The sequence below is a fragment of the Topomyia yanbarensis genome, chromosome 2 (assembly GCF_030247195.1).
Source record: "Topomyia yanbarensis strain Yona2022 chromosome 2, ASM3024719v1, whole genome shotgun sequence".
Taxonomy (NCBI): domain Eukaryota; kingdom Metazoa; phylum Arthropoda; class Insecta; order Diptera; family Culicidae; genus Topomyia; species Topomyia yanbarensis.
Genome location: NC_080671.1, coordinates 358,451,211 through 358,472,968, shown reverse-complemented (window position 1 = coordinate 358,472,968; position 21,758 = coordinate 358,451,211). Strand labels below are relative to the sequence as shown.

Genomic DNA, 21,758 nt, shown 5'->3' with positions numbered 1-21,758 from the left:
TGAAAGCACATGTGACCTTATCTCACTTTATTAATTCCAATTGCGCGTTAGAATACTGGTCCAGAAAATTGTATTCCTAAACAAATTGAACATTCCAGTTTCCTGATAACTAATTAAGGCCCATCAATAAAGTAGAAGCACCAGAATATCCTAAACGACGCTGTAAGTGAGCAAAACCGAAAAGATAAAACCCTAGAAAGTCCATTGCATAATTTTGTTTTCAAATTCAAATAATAATTTCCAAATAATGAGATTCTCAAAAACATTTCAGAACTTCCTTAAATTTTTAAATTTCATTCTATATAATCAATTTTTATTCAGTTTCTCCATTACATGGATTTTATTCGTTTTATTTTATCCAGAAAAAGATTTTCATTTAAGGGTCGTATGAAAACTAATATTTTATGTCGATGTAGTATGTTACAAAAATCCCCGAAAAAAGTAAAAAAGCAATATCACATGAAACTTATAGCCCACAATGATTGGATAGTGTGTTTTATTTTGGTTTCTATAATTCGTTTATCACATGGGCCATGTGAAAGTATACTTTTTTAAATCAATTATTTCAACTTCACAGAAATTTGCTTTATTGTGGTTTCACTTTCACGGCACCGATTGAATTTGCGTTTTCCCTTCATTTCAGATCACTTAAAATGACCACCAACACCGCAGTACAGAACGACACGTGCAAGCAACCAATCGGCGCTGGGCTGCTGCCCTAAGTATGGACGGCGACCAGTTGTGGGCTGGCGACTGGTGCTCGGGGCATTACTGGCCAACGCTTCGCTATCTGGTTTCCTGCGCGAACTATAACAATAGCTGGACATCATACTGGGGACCGGATATTATATGTGATTACAGCACCTTTTCCGGATCCGTGCCAGGTGCGATTTTACAGCGGGGGTCATCGATAACTACTTCGGTTCCATCAGTCGCACGTGTCCCGCTGAAAGGTGGTAGTGCCAGTGGGGGTGGAGGTGGAGCTGGTGGTGGTGGTACGGTTAGTGGCGATGGCGGTAGTTCAGTGTTCAAATCAGCTGCATCGATGGACGGCAATTCTGCGCTCGGGAGCGCGATGCAGTGTTACCAAAACTTGAAGTGCATATTGAAATCAGTTACCCCCAGCAGCGATGACACGCAGTAAGTGTATGTATACATATATCATTAAGGGTAAACCGGATTAACAGAGAGTTGCGGTTGTCGGCGCGCGTATTATTTCGGGTTGCTGTGGTTTTGTTGTTTGGTCCAGACTCAAGTAGTAATTATGAACTTGATCTGTTGAGCACCACTAAACAGCTAGTCTGTTCTAGTACGTACACAAAGCGATATTAATTACATAATACATATTAACGGGATTTTAGCTAGATGTGTCATTATAGTATTGACTGAGTTGTCATATCGATTCAGGCGGCTTTAAAAGTTGGATGATGTTATTCCAAAACACTGCGCTTCCCGAATAACAAATTTTAATTTTTTTCTGACTCTCAAAAATGCTTTTGATCCCATTCGAGTGCTTTTCTGAATTGATAAAACGCAGGCAGATACAATTGAACTAATCCGATTTGGTTTTCTTTTCCACCCAGAAACGATCCAGCAGCATCAAGCATACCATGGACCGACGCTTTGTACGAGTGCAGTCCGCTAAAGATGCTGGACGGAGCAGAGAACCTGCTGAAAGACTGCATTGCCAATTATAATAGTACCGTAATCGCCCGGAACATTGCCAAACCAGTGTCGGAACTACTAATCAAACTTCCTAAATTGTCACTGGAGATGATGGCTAATGGTACGGCCCAGCCCTGTGGTATTCCTTTCAGCAATAGCAGCTTCAGTGCCGGCACCGGTCCCAGCCGGATTAGTTACTATCGGCATCAGTTAGTGTGTAACAATAGTGCAGGGCAGTTCACTTTCTATGAGAACGATTCATTCGATCTGTTGAATACCTCGATAGTCAGCCCAACCAGTTCCCTAGATCCGCTGCAGTGTTTGTTGACTATCGATTACGATGACGTGATAAAGCAATTGGCAGGCATGGTGTTGGCCGCTAATGAAACGGCCAGTAGCAGCTCAACTAGTACAGATTTGCTTTCACCACTGGGAGGCGATGGATCCGTGATGCGATACGAATGGAGCTTCCTGTTTGTGGCTCTGCTCATCTTCGCCGGTGGGCTGGGCAACATTCTGGTCTGTCTGGCCGTCGCTCTGGACCGCAAGCTGCAGAATGTCACCAATTATTTCCTGCTGTCACTTGCCATCGCGGATTTACTCGTCAGCCTGTTCGTTATGCCGCTCGGGGCGATTCCTGGCTTTCTGGGTGAGTAGTCTTGTTTTGCTCTTTGTTTGTTTGGTTGTAGCATAGTAATATTGAATTATACATCATCTTGGCTTCCTAAGCTAATTTCAATGTAATAATACATACATGTAGTGCTTTCCCTATTTTAATCTATACCATAAATCTGGCTCTGTGTCAGTGACAGATTCTGATGAGACGAAGTCGAAATGTAATCTAAGACTTACTAACTATAGAAGAGTAAAACGGGGTGAGACAGCCATTTATCAGTCATTTGAGCGCCGTATTCACAAATAGAGTTGGTTTGATCCGCCATAGATTTCAAAAGTTGAGTGTCATGGCTGTGCAGTAGAGTGCCCAGAAAAATAACGAATTTTTGAAAACTCAATCGGCCCACCCCTGAGTCGATTCCTAGTCCCACCAGGAGTACTTGCTCCAAACTTGAAGCAAATCGTACAAGTCTAGGCACCGGACCAACGTGCCTGAAGTTTGTATGGGATTTTTCGACAATTTACATGGAGAAAACCCACTAACTCGCATTTTCGCCGCTAGGTGGCACTATATGCATCGTATTATCACTGTAAGTGAAAATAAGAAAAATAATTTATTTGCCTACAACTTTCTCGAAGACTGTTAGTCAATCCGGCTTTAGTAAAAGAAGTTATTAAACTTTTAACGAAGTGATGTCTGAGTCAGTTTTGCATGGGGCCTAGCTGCGCATAGTTGTGGATCGGTACTCGATTACCACCAACTATACATTTTTGTGAGATAATGGTTAGATTTAGCTGAATAATATATTCACAAGAATTGTGGTACATAATATGAGTTTTAGTTCCACCTGCAACCGCATAGAGGGCGCCAACACTAACTTTTCATAGGAGTGAGATAGAATATCGACATGTTCGGAAGAATTGTTTAAAATGTTTGCTCTACAACTTTGTGAAAGACACCTTATCTCTATCTCTTTCCGTTAAAAAGTTAGTGTTGGCGCCCTCTATGCGGTAAAATGTGGAACAAAAATTTTCCAATTAAAACATGACTCGTATTACTCACTATAAATCTTCCGAACATACTATTGACCTAAACCTAACCATTATTTCACACAAATGTTTTGTTCGTGCGAATCAAGTACTGATCCACAATCATGCACTGCTAGGCCCCATGCAAAACTGACTCAGATATCACTTCGTTAAAAGTTTAATAACTTCTTTTACCAAAGCCGGATTGACTAGCAGTCTTCGACAAATTTGTAGGCAATTAAACTATCTTTCTTATTTTCACTTACAGTGATAATACGATGCATATAGCGTCACCTAGCGGCGAAAATGCGAGTTAGTGGGTTTTCTCCATGTAAATTGTCGAAAAATCCCATACAAACTTCAGGCACGTTGGTCCGGTAGCTAGACTTGTCCGATTTGCTTTAAATTTGGAGCAAGTACTCCTGGTGGAGCTAGGAATCGACTCAGGCATGGGCAGATAGGGGTCATTTTTTTCCTGTCACTCTACTGTGCAACTTGTGAACGAAGGAGTTATGTATGAAAAACTGTTAGCTAAATTTTCTTAGATTATGACCGAAAAAACAAAAATGGATACGAGTATGGAAATGACTAATAAATCTATCTGATATTATCAAATTGTTTTTTTTTCAAGTTTTATAAATTTTAACTTCGTTTAATAAGTGTTATCATTATGGACTTAATATAGGACTTCTGTAGGGGAAAGTGGTCGGTTGCCGGCACTGGTCGGTTGTCAGCACCCCTACGTAACTTTTGACAGAAAGCAGACATGGACATTCTGATAAATATTATTTGAGAGGCCGAGCGCAAAAGTGGGTTAAAATATTTTGTTAGAACAGAAATGGTATATTCATCACAAACTCAGGCAAAAGTGGGTCAAATATTAATTCGCGCAAAAGTGGTACGACAAAATTTTCAGGCAAGACTGGTATAGAATATTAACCCATTCTTGCGCTAAGAAAAGAATCAAATGTTTCTTATTCGGACTTGTGGGTAATGAAATTTTAGTAAATGCATTAGAAATCGTGTAATATAGGATCCGTATTGGTCAACAGGAATCGGAAATTGACCATTACCGCCATTTTGATGGCCGGAGATGGCGACTTCCGGTTATCACAAAATAGTGAGAACCACAATCAATATGGGTCTCATTTGAAAGAGGATGGTCAGCAGACACCGAAAATTGACCAATATCGCCATTTTTAAATCCAAGATGGCGACGTCCGGTTACCACAAAATAGTGAGAATCACCATCAATATGGGTGTCATTTGAAAGAGAGTGGTCAGTAGACATCGGAAATCGATAATCACGCTTTTTTGAATACAAAGATGGCGACTCTCGATGACCAAAAATTAGGGAGAACAATCAGCAATATGAGTGTCATTTGAAAGGAAGTCGTTTTATAAACCAAGATGGCGACTTCCGGCTATCACAAAATAGAGAGGACCATCATTAATATGGATGTCATTTGAAAGACAGTGCACAGTAAGAGGTAGTATTGACACATGTTGAAATATGTATTCTAATAACTCAATAAATAACTGAATATGACTCAAGAAAAAAATCGATGCCCTGGTACTACATTCCGTAGCGGAACTTAAGGTCCGTTTTCGACAGACTTCGCATCCTGATTATTACTCGAACATGCAATGATATGATATATGAATAAATAACACAATTTGAACGCAATTTGTAGGGCTCGAGAGCAGACCTTCCGGATACCTAGAGTATCGAGCTGTATTTCCTGACACCGGTTTTCGTAGATCGGCAGCTGAAATCTATTTTACCAAGGAAGATGTTGGAGTGAAAAGCGTATGAACTCGATTCTGTCAACACCATTCTGGTAGTACGGATTCCAAACAGCAGAGCATTACTCTAGTGCTGAACGAACCAGCGTGCAATAGACTGCCCATGATCGCATATCAGTCCCATAAAGATAGGAAATCCCATAGAAAACGGGACAAATATGCGATCATGGGCAGTAGAGTGATTTTAAATAGTATACGTACCCAAAATTTTTCGATATTCGGAAAATGAACCCAAGCTTATCCACGAAGCCTGAAGTGGTGGTGCTGAATCCATGATGACAGTGTCTTGGAATGCTCAAGTCGAGTAAATGGTAGTTAAACTGAATCGGATAGCGTTTCCGCGTAAACGTAACGATTGAGCATTTACTCGGATGTAAAACCTTTTTCTTGCCAGCGAAAACCTAAATAAAAAAGAAATATTTTAAGTCTAATTTTATGATGGAGAATTTATCAATAAAAAAGTTTTTCTAACAACAAATTTGTACATGTTTTTCAATTCTATACTATGTTATAGACAAAAATATATTTTTTTATAGAATGTGATTCCCAATGTCATTTCGAATCAAAATGCTCTTTACAAAAATCTTCGAAAATGTAGTCGTTTTCAAGATATTTTAAATTTTGTTTAGACAAAAAGTAATAATTTGTTAAATTACGCCCTTTTCATAAGTTATTCGCGTTTCTCCATCAACAATCGTACGATTTTCATAATAGTCATGATAAGTTCTACAACTTACCTTTTGACATCAAGATGATAAGAGGATTATGTTGCAAGTTATAGGTCCGATTTATAAAATCACTATCGGTCATTTTTTATACTAAAATTTATTTCTTCCTTTTATATACAATTCCTATCTTCTATATACACCTTAACACTTTGTTCGTTTATATATGCTAAAAATACTTGGTGTTTCGTCATTCGAAAACAGTTTCGCGGCAATTTTATTTTCTGAACTAGGAACAAAAGAGAGATATTTCTGTGTACCTGGAATCATTTTTGCCTTCTGATACAGGCTACTCCATTCAGCTGCTCCCTGTTCGTATTCTTCTTGTGATACATAACAAAACGAAATTTTTTGTTAATTGTTCATTACTTTGCTGGTTAGCCCATTTATATAACTCTTCTGCACTTGTGATTGGATGTTCGTGTGCTATTGCTAAGCTCGCATTTCTTGCCATTCGTTTCAATGTCCTGCCAATTGCGTCACAGGGTCCTTTTCCATGAGAAGTTGCAAAAAAGTGTCACTCAGCATCAATGTTATAATTAGTTTTATATTTACAAAGACTAGCAAAAAAAATTCTATTTTTGTATTGAGAAGCAGCTCCATCAGACATAAATATAGCCTTCTTTAATTGCATTTTTGGTTTTAGAAAAGTTAGTAACTTTGAAATGAATACCTGCACCGCGATTGTATCATGTTTTAGAACTTCGGATATTATTACAAAACTTAATTTTTTTATTATTCCAGAGTCCATATAATAAATAACAAAGGGATGAATTGTAGCTTGATCATTGTTCCAATAACTACTCTGAGAAGCATCCTGCAAAACAAATGAATAATTCTCAAAAAATCACAAATTACTAAAAATTCGCCTATTTTTAAAGACGATTAAATTAATGAATCAATTAAAAAAATAGACTGTTGATTTTTTATATAATCATGAGTTATCAATTTTTCCAACTTCTCACCAAAATATGTTACAAACTCATCAACTGGTTTGACGAGTGTTTCTAGATTACATCTATCGGTAGCAACCCATTGTTCGAAAGTTATTTCTCCAACACAACGTTCCTCCAATTCTTCCGAAAAATTGTGTTCAAACATTGAAAGATTTGGAGAGCGGTCACATTCGTGAAGATAACAATCTTTTGATCGTGACGATGCACCACACAACATTTTTTCGAAATACAACTTGTAATCTTTATCGAAAGAATATTTTTGTAGGCTATGGAGCATTAAAATAATATTCTCGTGAATCGTACAAACACAAATGTTATGAGAACCTGAACTTCCTAATAGCTTGCAATTCTTCGGTCTGAATGATGCAAATTAACTAAATCCAATAGTAAATTCACTAATTTCCTTAAACCTATTAAAAGCCTCTTTCAATGAACAAATTAATAGACATTTTTGTACATGTTGACGCTTACCATCCTTTTTCACAGAAACATAGTCGTTTAGCCCAGGCATGGCTCTGCTAATCTGGTCGCTATCATAGAACTCCAACGCAGTGTTTTTTTGTTTGTGAATCCAAAGTATGAACCATCTTTTCGTTGTTGTTGTTCTTGGTGTTGTGATGTTTTCCTTCTGCTAACAACCTAGCTTGCGATACAATGTGTTTGTTTGCATGAAATTCATCCATTATCTTTTGATTTGACCAAGATTTTGGTAAAATAGACAATAACCTCACTTGATCGTTTCTTGAACATCCTGAATCTGCAAATCTCTCTTTCAGTTGAGAAATTATATTATCAAGGTCAGCAGCTTTCGTTTTTAATAACTCCAGCTCATCATTTTCTACATTAAACCCGAATAAATGTTTTCGTATTCCATGTGAAATATTCGAATATTTACTATTGGAATAATTGACTTGTTGAAGCTTGTTTATTGCTATTGGTGAAACGTTGATTCCCAGGACTCCTTTATTGAATATTTCAATGTTATGTATTCTGGAATAATCCTGCACATCGCTTTCCTGAGTAGATGCTGAGAAGATTGATGTAATCGATGGTATGTCTACTGCAGATATTTTAACTGCAGATATTTTATATTGTCAGAATTGCATGCCTGCAACCTGCAAGTATCACATATAAAAACAGACTCATCCAATTGAATTTTACGCTCTGTGGATTTTAAAATTTCAATAATTTTTTGCGTTACTTTGCGAACACCGTTTACTAGGAAATGGCTTACAACACCTTACTTTATTGATATCCATAATAATTTGCTCTTGTTGACACCAAAACACCGTACTGACTAAGTCTCTTTAATGTGTTAACCTATTTCAATGTAAAATATAGGTTAGTTTTAATACATGGTTCATACAGGTATCAACTATTTTGCTTCAGAAAACATTGGCAGGTAAAATCTATGTCCTCCTATGGTTTCTCCAGAATAAAGAGTAATTTTCAAATGTGCGACTTAAATAACGTTCAAATTGAACTATTATCCGAATATTATCAGCTTGGCGCTGAAAACATTTTTAGAGAATTCAATTTCTATGTAGTCAAATAATTTTTTTTATTATTTTCCTGTAGTTTTTTAATGGTTCGTTATACCGTCATGGTGTAAAGAGGAAAGTTGTAGAATGTATTATGACTATTATGAAAATCGTGCGATTGTTGATGGAGAAACACGAATAACTTATGAAAAGGGCGTAATTTAACGAATTATTACTTTTTGTCGAAACAAACTTTAAAATATCTTGAAAACGACTACATTTTCGAAGATTTCTGTAAAGAGCATTTTCATTTGAAATGACATTTAGAATCACAATCGATTAAAAAAATATATTTTTGTCTGTAAAATAGTACAGAATTGAAAACATGTACAAAGTTATTTTTAGAAAAACTTTTTATTGATAACTTCTCCAACATGAAATTAGACTTAAAATGTTTCTTTTTTCCTTTCTCAATAGAAAGGTATTGCAATTGCTCTGAAAGCCGACTTTTTAACATATACCATTCGATTCAGTTCGTTGAGTTCGGCAAATGTCTGTGTGTGTATGTATGTATGTGTGTGTATGTGTGTATGTGACCAAAAATATCACTCATTTTTCTCAGAGATGGCTGAACCGATTTTGACAAACTTAGTCTCAAATGAAAGGTGCAACGTTCCCATAGGCTGCTATTGAATTTCTAAAGGATCCGACTTCTGGTTCCGGAATTACAGGGTGATGAGTACGAACACGCAGAAAATGTCGATTTTAATAAATTCTGCAATGAATGTATAAAGGTGAAAATTTTTCCAAAATATGACCACAACTGCTTCGATTTGTAGTATTAGGTCACTAACATTCATTCAAAGTCTATTTGGCCACATTGGGCACCATCATCGGTTCCGGAAGCCCCGGCGGAAGTATCTAAATTCAGAATAACAGCCACATCGGTTTCTCGGAGATGGCTAGACCGATTCGACTAAACTTGACCTCAAATGAAAGGTATTGCATCCCCGTAAATGGCTATTTAATTTCATCCCGATCTGACTTCCGGTTCCGGAGTTACAGGTTGTGGCGTGCGATCACATAGTAAATTGTGATTCAAACCGATACTCCGATGAAAGCAAAAAAGGTAAAAATTTCGCTAAAATGTCTCTCAAACAACTTAAATTTGCTGTTCTAGGTCACCGATGGCCAACCAAACTTTCGTTGACTATATTGACCACCATAGACGGTTCCGGAAGTGCCCGGGAAAAGCGGCCATCTTTCAAAATTTACGAACTCACATCAGTTTCCCGGAAATGGTTGGGCCGATTTTCACAAACTTAGTCCCAAATGATAGCTATAATATCACCATAGATGTCTATAAAATTTCGTACGGATCGCTTATATGGGTCTGGAAATATAGACTAAAACGTCCGGTCACATGAAATTCCCATATTAGCCGGAACTCAAATTTTTTTTTTCAAATTCAATTGAAATTTGAAATTTCAGAAATCGAATTCGTATTTTTGATGCCAATCATCTTTAAAATGCATGAAACGTCGAGATTTTATGTTATCTCGAAAAAATTTTTTTATAAAAATCGACTTTTTGGGACTTTGCCGATTTCGCACCTTTTTGCCTTTCTCATATAGAAAGGTTATGCAATCACTCTGAAAAACGTCAACTTAATCCCGGCCCGGAGGGCCGGGTGTCATATCCCATTCGACTCAGTTCGTCGAGATCGGAAAAAGTCTGTATGTGTGTGTGTGTATGTGTGTATGTATGTGCGTATGTGTCAAATAATGTCACTCATTTTTCTCAGAGATGGCTGGACCGATTTGCCCAAACTTAGTCTCAAATGAAAGATGCAACCTTCCCATCGGTTGCTATTGAATTTTGGATCGATCGGAATTCTGGTTCCGGAATTACGGGTTTCAGAGTGCGGCCACACAGAAATTTCTCAAATAAACTATAGGAAAAATTAAAAATAGAATTTTTATTTTTGATGCTAAATGTGTTTAAGGTGCATGAAACGTCGAGATTTGATGCAAACTCGACAAAAAATTTGACGACAATTCACTTTTTTGGATTTTGGCACATTTTTGCCTTTCTCATATAGAAAGGTTATGCAATCACTCTGAAAAACGTCAACCTAATCCTGGCCAAATTTTTTTTCGACTCGCATAAGGTTTCTGGATTTTAACAGGGGCGTAGTTGATGGTTTACGGAGAGGGGTTACACCCTCCCTCTACTGTTCACTCCCCTCCTTTAAAAATCTCCTTAAATCACCCCTCAGACCACCACCCCATCCAGCCCTCATACCCCTCCCTTTCAACCCCATCATCTTTAAACCACCACTATATCACAAAGCATACCAATTTAAGCTGGGGAGTCGTTCGTTCATGGGACTTTCGCCCTCCTCACATACCCACCCCCGCATGACAAAATGAGTTAGCAAGCAGATAACATTGATCTAATGCTGATTAGGCTAATGAAGTATGATATTTTTTTGTTTCAAGTGTTTCACCGTCGATACGTAGCTCATCAAGTTCGTGGCTGGCATGCCATTGTGTATAAGTGCAAAGTGTACTAAGGATGTAATGGACATTTCCACAATTATGTTGAACATAAAAAACCTCCGTGCCATAGTTTAGAGAAAGGCACAATTGCACCGCTAGGTGGATAAAAACAGGTTTTTCAGTTTAATATTACCGTGGCTGTTTTTTCTTTTTCAAAATTTTAGAACTCGAATAATGATTTATTTTCCTGTATATAGTTGTCATAAGATGTACAATAATAAAATGTAATATATGCATTTAAAAGCTTTTAATGAATATAAACAACGCACACATTCTCGTGATTCATGATTGAGAAAGGCACAATTGCACCGCTAGGTTGATTAAAATAGGTTTTTATTTAGGTTTTCGCTGGCCAAAAATAAAAAAATAAAAATTAAAGGGTTGTACAGGACACGACCACGGTGACATTAAAAATGTAGCTTTTTTCAAGAGCGTGCAAATGAATTTTATCTATCAGACATATCGACTCACGTTCTTGTTCACTCGCCTGTTTTCATATGTTACAATTTGCTATATACCCTCCCCATTAAAACATAATTTATTGAAGGTCTTTTAACGGTAATCTATTAATTAATCAAGTATCTCACTAGGTGATTGGCATTATTTGGCTGATCCATCTAGTAAAAATAGGTCTGTCCAGAACATATATTCAAAAGAAAAGTTCCATATTGAGAGCTGTGATGAGGAAGCCCACGCCCGCCAACGGAAATATACAGATTCTCCATGAAATATGAAATTTCATTTTCCATTTAAATTTTCAATAATGTACTTATGAACTTAAGTAAACAATCTAAAGGTTAAGTATTTCTTGATCGATTAGTGGTGGAAAAAATGAAATTTGATAAATTACATTGTTATGCAACGTTCGCACTACCAGTTAAAACGGGTTTTATGTTATCTTGGTGACATTTTTCTTGTTGCTAATTATTAAAACGTGTTGTAACTCTATAGTGTAAACATTGTATTATTAAACCAATTCTGCAGCGTTTTATGTTATATAGGTGTTCCATGTGGTAATAGGACTGACATAATTATATGTTCAGTACAGCGGTTTGTTTCATAATTTTTAACAGATTTATTTTAAAATTTAAATTAGTATACCCAACCGTTCTATTTGTTGTATACTTTAAAACGCAATTAGAACTGTGTTTCAAATACATAGGGTAGGACAGATATTCTGACTGGTTAAACTGGGAAAACAATTTTAAGTCCAGTAACGCTTAAGACATGGCTTGAATTTGAATCGAAAAAGAACACCCGCTTCAACTGCTGCTGGGATGGTAAGTTCTGTTTTAAAATTTTCCGTTGTGTGCAGTACGAAACAAAAGTGTTTGAAATTAGAAAACAAAATGTTCTGTTGGGAATGTGATTGTTTCCGATGCAATTACACTCAGATTTTTCACGCAGGGGATACAGGCCGTGTAAATGAAAACCGCGTAAATTAAAAAAAAATGCGTTAATGAAAACCGCGTAAATTTCAAAATCCGCGTAAAAAACCTGAGTGTACTCTCCTATATAAAATACTACGCTGCTGAACAGTGCAATAACTACAGAAGCACGTTGTCAGATGCCTTACTGATAAAAAACATATAACCGAAATATGAAACATGAAAACCAATAGGCTCTTTACCCTATGCAGCTATAAAGCGCCGTAAACATGGATTAACAAGTTACAACGCACACGCATGCATAAAAATATATTTTTTTTTCAAGACATTTTTAATGTCAAAAAAATGGGTTTTTTCAGTATATATATTTTTAAAAAAAATTAATGAATGCCCTGCAACGCATTCTCGAATAGTTTTGCTGTACAAATTATGGTTCTTGAACAATATTTTTTAGATAGTAGTGCACGCAAAAACACATACGCCCTTTTAAAAAGTTGCCCTTGAGACAAAATGATTTGATTATCTCTTGAATATAGTGAATTTCCCACATAGGCGCAACGTAAAAAGTTTCATCAAAATCGAAGATGGTCGGTCACGATTTTTTACAAAATTGGACGGCTCTTCGTGGAATTCCTCAACTAGCAAAAATCATCATTTTTACAGTAATATGATATTGTCTAGGCAACTAATTTGTAAGAAGTTATATGAACTACAGGGTATGGGACGGTATTTTTAAAAACATAGATATAAAAACTTCGGCGCAAAAATGCGCAAGATGAGCCAAACTACATTAAATTTTGAGTCAGATTCATGATAAGTAAAAAACAGGAGACAATCTTAAAAATAGTAAGACGTGTAAAGATAAATTACTGATATGACCGTGGATTGTGAATTTAATTCAGTAGAAATCTTCGACATCCCTTGCTACAGACACTTTATACACAGATTAGCGAAGGAGCCAAACGGACTGTCAAAAAAAAATCGGGGATGGGCATAGCGTAGTTGGTAAATCGATTGCTTTGTACGCAGCCCACCTGGGTTCGATTCCCAACCCCGCAAATAGGGTTAGAGATTTTTCCAAGAGATTTCTCTAACCCGAAAAGAGGCGAATGACCCTAAGGTTTGATCCTCTATAATCGAAATAAAAAAATAAAATATGGGCTGTCGAAAACTGCAGCCAAACGAGCATGATGGTATTGTGAGGGGAAGTAAAGAGGGAAGACCATGTAAAGCTTATGGGATCATCCTTTATGCCAGTAAATATTCACAGTTGCTAGTATTACTGTTTTTGTCTCCGTAAATCTGTGTATAAAGTGTCTGTTTTCCCTGCTTCAACGACATGTTAAAAATTAATTTTTTATTATCGAAAAATTTAGAGATAATTTTATTCAAACTGAGAGAAAAATAAAATAAATATTTACAGAAGAATTAGGAGACATTGATGTTTGGGGTTTTGTCACTTGTCGTGCCACTGTGTGACTGCTGCAAAGCAACAGATGTCGTTGCTATTTTTTTGTGTACATAACAAAACTGCCACTTCTAGTTTTCCGATCTGTTTACTTCACATCCTTGCTCTCACTTAAGTACTATGGCTCTAAGTTTCATAACTTTCCCTCCCAGTAATCTCTAGCTAATTGAATGCCGTTAAAACGTAAAAAAGAAAATGTGACTAACATAGTCGAAATAAAAAAGTACATAACAGGGTTACTGGGATTAGCGATGTATAGTTCGATTTCCCACCAGGAGGCAGGGTCATCGCATGATAAATCGCTAAAATGAGTCCATTTTTAGTGGATTGACTTCGAAGAATATTTCCTTAAATGTTATTGCTTCTGGTTTGAGACGCTCCATATCATCACTCCATATGTTTGATGATGGTGCGATTTTAACAGTTTTACTTGTATTAAAACATTTCTATCTGAGTTCGCATAACACACCGTATTCTAGCGTATGTAAATCATGAGACAGGTGAAACCCATTGCTGATCGCTTGGGGGTTGAAATATTGTGCCGTTTCAAGCTGTAGAATGGCTATTTTGTTTGATATATGTTCCGTTGAAATAACCTTTCTGTAATATAACGTTCCCAAAAAACCCTTTTCTTTATTAAAACGGAGGGAAATTTTTTCCTAAGGTTTTGCTAAAACTACAAAAAGCTTGCATTCATATCTTAATGTACCATTTTGTCTCACATAAGTTATTCCATGTGCATGGATCTAATTAGTTAACGACCGGAATATCTTAATTAAAAAGTTGTCGGGAATTCTGAAAAAAATGTTAATTTAATTTCTGCACAATAGGCGCGCTACCGCATGTAAGCATTCTACATGGCGGAATTCTTCGCAATTAGCTCAACCATATCTCGACAAACGTATGATTACGGCCTAAAAGCCAACTGTCAAAATCCACTTTGAATGGAAATTCCGGACAAACCGTTACACGCCAATCACAGATGTTGGTAGTAAACGAAAGACAAAAGTTTTCTGTTTCATAAACTGTTGTGAACTGTGTTTGACTAATAACGGTTTGTCTGGAATTTCCATTCAAAGTGGATTTTGACAGTTGGCTTTTAGGCCGTAATCATATGTTTGTCGAGATATGATCATCGAAATTGGGTGGTGCTGAGGCAAAGTACTGGTAATACAGAATTAAAATTGTTGTGCTTACCGAAATTCGGCCGCAAAGTTTACCGAAACGGAATGCAGTACTATGGCCAGAGTTAAAAATATTCAAATTCATTGAATGAAAATTGATCATATTCAGCCGCATTCATTTTCAATATTCAGTGACGCAGCTGAAAACGTCAAACGAACAAACCGCCCATTCATCAACGCAAATTTTCATTCGTCTCCGATTATTACACGAAGCGACCGTGCAGTAACGAATCAAACGCATCAAAGTAGGCCCTGGCACAATGTAAGCGATGATGATTGTTGTTTTATATGCTTTACCAGCATTTGAAAACATTTTTCTAGATAATTAGTGAAATGAATATATTGTACGATATTCAACTGAATGAATAAGAAGGGATATTTGAATGAATATTTATTCTATTCACCGCGAGTCGCGTCAGGTTCATTTTCAGCCGTCAAAAAAGAGCTTCGACTATTTTTGACTCTGACTATGGCTATCCTTTTTTTCTTGGAGATTAAAACATATCACAGTAAATTGCAGTTTTGTAACATGCCGCTAACAAAGCCGGACCCGTGCTGACATAACTAGCATGGACTGTAAGCTAGCTTTGTTGCATTTTGTTTGTTTTGTTTTTATACATCATAGTTTTGCATGGCTAGCTAGGTGCATGTTCCACCTTCTGTCTCCCTCTGCTACGGGCTAGCATAAATAATACACGCGTCAGTGGTAGATGCCATAAATCTAGATGTCGGAGCACGGGATTGCGACATAAGCAAAAAAGAGCGAAATAGATAGGGCATTTGTTTGTTTATTCATCTCGGCCCTTTATTTCATAGGACCAAATGGATAAATAGTAGGATTAAATGATGGACGCTCGCTAGCTTCGTTGTAACACAACTTCTAAGGGATCGAAGATACTGCTACCAATGTTACGGAATTTATTGATTCTAGGCCGCGTAATCTAATAAATTGCATGACGTTCTGACTGCTGTCTACATACTAGGATTAATTAGGGCGCAGTGACTCTATGAACAAATCAGATACAATGGAGCTTCATAGCGTTTAATTAGTCACTAATTTCGGCTTTAATGGCGTTTGATTTTAACAGATGCAGCGGGCAACAATATTTGGTTCAAACCAATATTGATTCCAGCATCTCTTGTTAACGCACGTTATAGTACAATTGGAATCTTTCGACATACCGGTTGTGGGCACTATACCCTCGTGCATATTAAACGAACGACCAGAAAAACGTTGCCTAAAAGGATAATACATATGTTTGACGAATGGAGTCGGCATGTGGAATTTTAATATCGTTGCCGTTTACTTGCTGGTTGCTGTTCGAGTAAGTAATGACGCAAATTCGGGTTTTCCGTTTGATGAACTTTCTCTGAATGGTTGATTTGCAATATTCACAATGGCACAGCAAATCTATTTTCAGTTCTGACAGTGGCCACTACAATTCACTTACTGAATCATAAAGATAATTAATTCAATCCCTGTGCAATGAATTTCCGACTTGGGGATGGGCGTAGCGTATTGGTAAATCGATTACCTTGTACGCAGCGCCCCTGGGTTCGAGTCCCGACCCCGCACATAGGGTTAGAAATTTTTCATAAGAGATTTTTCTAACCCGAAGAGGCGAATGACCTTAAGGTTAAAACCTCTATAATCGAAATAAAAAAAAATTCCGGCTTTGGTTTGGGGTTTGGAGTGGAGTACAAGGCCCGATGAGAGGGGGGGGGCGGGTTTTGACCCGGAAGATGGGTGAACACGTCCGGTATTTATAGAAGAGCAATGAAAATAGTAATAGTAATTTCTTTGTAATCATTCGCCTTATTAATTATTATTACGAAAGCGTAAAAAATGAAAAAAATTGTTTGATGGTTGACATTTTTTAAAACAAACGATCTTAAGGGTCTTCTTAATTGTTGTTGTGTACAAGTTAAAAACCTATTTTAATCCACCTAGCGGTGCAATTGTGCCTTTCTCAATCATGAATCACGAGAATGTGTGCAAACAACGCATTACTCATTAAAAACTTTTAAATGCATATATTACATTTTATTATCATACATCACATGACAACTATATACAGGAAAATAAATCATTATTCGAGTTCTAAAATTTTGAAAAAGAAAAAACAGCCACGGTAATATTGAACTGAAAAAAGGTGCGAAATCGGCAAAGTCCCAAAAAGTCGATTTTTATGAAAAAAAATTTTTCGAGATAACATTAAATCTCGACGTTTCATGCATTTTAAAGATGTTTGGCATCAAAAATACGAATTCGATTTCTGAAATTTCATGGGGTCCCCCCTTTGAAAAAAAATTTTGAGTTCCGGCTTATATGGGAATTTCATGTGTGACCGGACCGTTCAGTCTATATTTCCGGAACCATATAAGCGATCCGTGCGAAAGTTTACAGACATCTGTGGGGATAATATAGCTATCATTTGGGACTAAGTTTGTGAAAATCGGCCCAACCATTTTCGAGAAACTGATATGAGTTTGCTAGTTATGAAAGATGGCCGCTTTTCCCGGGCACTTCTGGAACCGTCTATGGTGGTCAATGTAGTCAACGAAAGTTTGTTTGGCCGTCGGTGACCTAGAACTGCAAAGTTAAGTTATTTGAGAGACATTTTAGCGAAATTTTTACCTTTTTTGCTTCCATCGGGGTATCGGTTTGAATCACAATTTGCTATGTGATCGCACGCCACAACCCGTAACTCCGGAACCGGAAGTCGGTTGGGGATAAAATTTAATAGCCACTTACGGGGACGCAATACCTTTCATTTGAGGTCAAGTTTAGTCGAATCGGTCTAGCCATCTCCGAGAAACCGATGTGACTGTTACTCTGAATTTGGATACTTCCGCCAGGGCTTCCGGAACCGATGATGGTGGCCAATGTGACCAAAGAGACTTTGAATGGCTGTTAATGACCTAGTACTACAAATCGAAGCAGTTGTGGTCACATTTTGGAAAAATGTTCACCATTATACATTCATTGCAGAATTTCTTAAAATCGACGTTTTCTGCGTGATCGTACTCATCACCCTGTAATTCCGGAACCGGAAGTCGGATCCATTAGAAATTCAATAGCAGCCTATGGGAACGTTGCACCTTTCATTTGGGACTAAGTTTGTAAAATTCGGTTCATCCATCTCTGAGAAAAGTGAGTGAGATTGTGTTCGCGTACACACACACAGACGCACATACACACACACATACATACACACACACATACATACACACACAGATATTTGCCGAACTCGACGAACTGAATCGAATGGTATATGTCACTCGGCCCTCCGGGCCTCCGTTAAAAAGTCGGTTTTCAGAGCAATTGCAATACCTTTCTATTGAGAAAGGCAAAAAACGAGTTTTATTGTTTCAATCGACGGAATACACTTCAAAATATTAAGAAATTGATTCAAAGTATTTTCGAAGAAAGCAATAGAGCGTCAAACAGGAATGCGAGCGCATGGACAAACGTATCTGTCCTCTTCTACGTTGCATTCGCTTCTTTGCTTGTGGTGCCGGCTATTGGCTTGGAGACACTGGGCGCGATTGTTGTAGAGTAGCCATTTGTGATTTGGCATAAAATAATGGTCTGATGTTTATGGTTGTAGTAGGTTGGCTTTTCTTAGCTGCTTTTGTACAATATTTTCCGTGGTGCCAAATATTTTTGCAGAATTCGCGCGAATCTACCATGGGTGCATAACTAGTGTTGTCTGATGAAACGTACCATTTTCGGTTGATCTGCATAAAATGGTTACGCACGAAGGAGTTGGTTTGTACGGAAACATTCTCACCACAAGAACAACGCTAGGGACATTCGGAAAAATGCGAAGTTTCAGTTGTTGTACTTTGACATAAATTTGTTAATCAGGATGCCAGGGGTGTGTGAAAATAATTCATGTAAGCACATCTCTCTGGATCCCTTCCCAGCAAACCACAAATCGTACAACAACGTAGAAAAAGACTCGTTGTGATGCCTACAACGAGTCAAAATCTTTACAACAGACAGAATTTGGTCCTCAGAAATTGATTTGTAATCGCACATTACTAGAAACATAATTTGAATACGTCCTTTCATTCAAAATCGCATTGATGTTCTAGTTAAACCATGTTCGATTATATACATTTAGCTACAAATATTTAGATCATTAAAAATCGCATTTTATTTCGGTCAATGTCTGATTAACAACATTATAAAGTCACTGTGGTCTTTCTTATGTGTGGAAACAGTCATTAAAAACCTGTTTTAATCCACCTAGTGGTGCAATTGTGCCTTTCTCATTTATCAAAGCTATGCTATGAGCTGGTTACGTTCAATTGAACATTGTGGAAATATCTATTACATTTTTATTGCACTTGGTAAGTATTTATGAGTGCACGACTACCCCGAAGCTGATGAGTGACATATCAACGCTGACACACTTGAAACAAACAAAAATTTAATATTTAATTAGCTTGATCAGCGTGAATTCAATGTTGTCTTCCAGTTAACATATATTGAAATGTGTGGGAAGGTGGTGGAGGGAGGAGGGTAGTGGGATAATTAGTGGAAGGGTATGCATTGGGAACAACCTAGCATATTTTGGTATACGGGTGAGTGAAAGTAATGCGAGTAGGAGGTTGGCCTGAGATGGTGGATGGGGGTGAGTGAGTTGGGAAGGGAGGATGAAGGTGGAGATGAAAATTGGTTCCATCATCGCCGAAGTGACCTTAGTTCTGAAATATGTCCGGCACCCGGGACTTCCGGAATTATCGATAGTGAACAGATTATTCCAAGAAACATTGATTGAAACATCACCGCAGGCCTAGATCACCAGCGAATCAAAGTAATTTGAGGTTCATTTCAATAAATGTTTAACCTATGAGGTATTACGATTGTACCGGTTTATATGAGAAATTCCTATGTGACCGCCATAACCAAGCTGTAACTCCGGAACCAAAAGTCAATACTGAATGAAATACAATAGCAGTCAATGGTATTAAATCTTTCATTTAAAATCAAGTTTGTAAAACTCGGTTAAGAGTTCGCTGGAAAATAGGAGTGATATTAGCTTAGGAACTTAGCGAGATCAAGAACTGTTATAGGTGGCCAATGTGGGCAAACCTACTTTGATAGGTCATTAGTGATCTAGACCCGAAAATCCAAGTAATGTTGAACTTAATTGAATATGTATTACATCACTCGGACACCATGGTGTTACCAGTTTATAAGGGAATTTACTGTGTGACCGTACTCTCCACCCCCGTTACTCCGGCATTGGAAGTCGGATCAACTACAAAATAAATAGCAGCTTATGAAACGTTATACCGTTCATTATAAACTAAGTTTCATGCATATTAAGGACATTTGGCATCAAAACTACGAATTCGATTTCTGAAGTTCATGGGGTCCTGCCTTTGAAATAAAAACTTTAGTTCCGGATTATATGGGAATTTCCTATGTGACTGGACTATTCATTCCATATTCCCGGAACCATATAACCGATTCGTACGAAATTTCATAGCAGTGTATAGGAATAATATACCTTTTGTTTGAGATTAAGTTTGTGAAAATCGGCCCAACTCTCTCCGAGAAACTGATGCGAGTTTTTTTAATTTTGAAAGATGGCCATTTTTCCGGGCACTTCCAGAACCGTCTGTGTTTGTGATGTGCCTATTGACTGTTCATAGTTTTTTATCTTCTTTATTGACGACCACAGTAATTTGGGCTGAGGACTCTGGCCTCTGGACCCAGCATTCTTGATTCTGTTCTCTGAACTCTGGACTCTGCATTCTTAACTCTGGATTCTAAGGTCTCGCCTCAATATTCTGTGCTATGGACTCTGCACTCTAGACTGTGGTCTCTGAGCTGTGGGCTCTGAGTCTTGATTCTAGACTTTGGACTCTGAACTGTGGACTCTTGACTCTAAACTCTAAACTATGCACTAGACTGGTTCAATTTTTGACTTTTAGCTCCACCAGGCTCTACTGATTCCATTTATGGTCCTTAGTAATTGTGCAAATTTTGGTACCGATCGTTTGTGTCTATGGACCCTCTAAAAATTCCATATATATATAAGTTTATATGGAAGTTTGAATGGAAAATCGGTTAACATTGAAAATAAATTCTTAAAAAATTACCTCATCAATCAATAATTCAGAACTCCATTTATTTCTAAAGGTATTCTTCTACTAAATACATTCCTGGAACATAGTAAGTTTATGAAAATTCGTTGAGAAAAGTTATAAACTAAAGAAGCAGCATGACTTCAAAACAAGTGAATTTTATTAATCATAGCAACCCTGTTTGAATAGCTCCATCGTCATACAAGTGTAAACTAGACTTGCCACCCACCGCTCGCGAATGGAACCCTGTCAAAAAGGGCAAGTTGCTGGCCAACGGGGGGCTATTTGCCAACTCGGATGCGCTAATTGCCCTTCAATTTGCCAGCAATTTGGGGGCTATTTCAAATGCAACATTTGGGCGATTTGCCGCCGTCATTTTTAATCGCCATTTAATCGCTCTTAATTGCCTAATATGAAAATTAAAAATAATGCTTATTTTCGGATTCATTATCTACTCACATATACTTACCAGTATACTAGGTAATCACCACCAAATTATAGGAAGAATCAATGGAGAAATTGGTTCTGCACTTCAAAACTTATCACAATCTGACGTTCATTAAGACTTTAGGTCAGAGATCCTGTTCTACAATACATACACACGATTCCACAATTTCCCACATTCGTTGGCTAAATGAAGTGCACTAGACAAACAAAGTACAAGTGAAAACACACCAATTGTTCAAAAAACAATTTTAAGCTTAAACAAAACATGAACCGCCATGTTTGAAAAACGCGAAAAACAACCAAGTCCATTTCAGCCGCCAGACAATTT

The 21,758-nt window shown here is 37.3% G+C and overlaps 1 protein-coding gene across 4 annotated transcripts in view; it reads left to right on the top strand.

The window, feature by feature from the left end:
• Positions 1 to 21,758, top strand: part of LOC131684317 (D(2)-like dopamine receptor) — a 135,631-nt gene that overhangs the window by 72,701 nt on the left and 41,172 nt on the right. For all 4 annotated transcript variants that reach the window (XM_058967070.1, XM_058967069.1, XM_058967071.1 and 1 more), the window contains exons 2-3: positions 644 to 1,140; positions 1,584 to 2,314. In XM_058967070.1, the coding sequence (XP_058823053.1) occupies positions 725 to 1,140; positions 1,584 to 2,314 (1,147 nt within the window). In that variant the 5' untranslated portion in view covers positions 644 to 724. The remainder of the gene's footprint in view (positions 1 to 643; positions 1,141 to 1,583; positions 2,315 to 21,758) is intronic.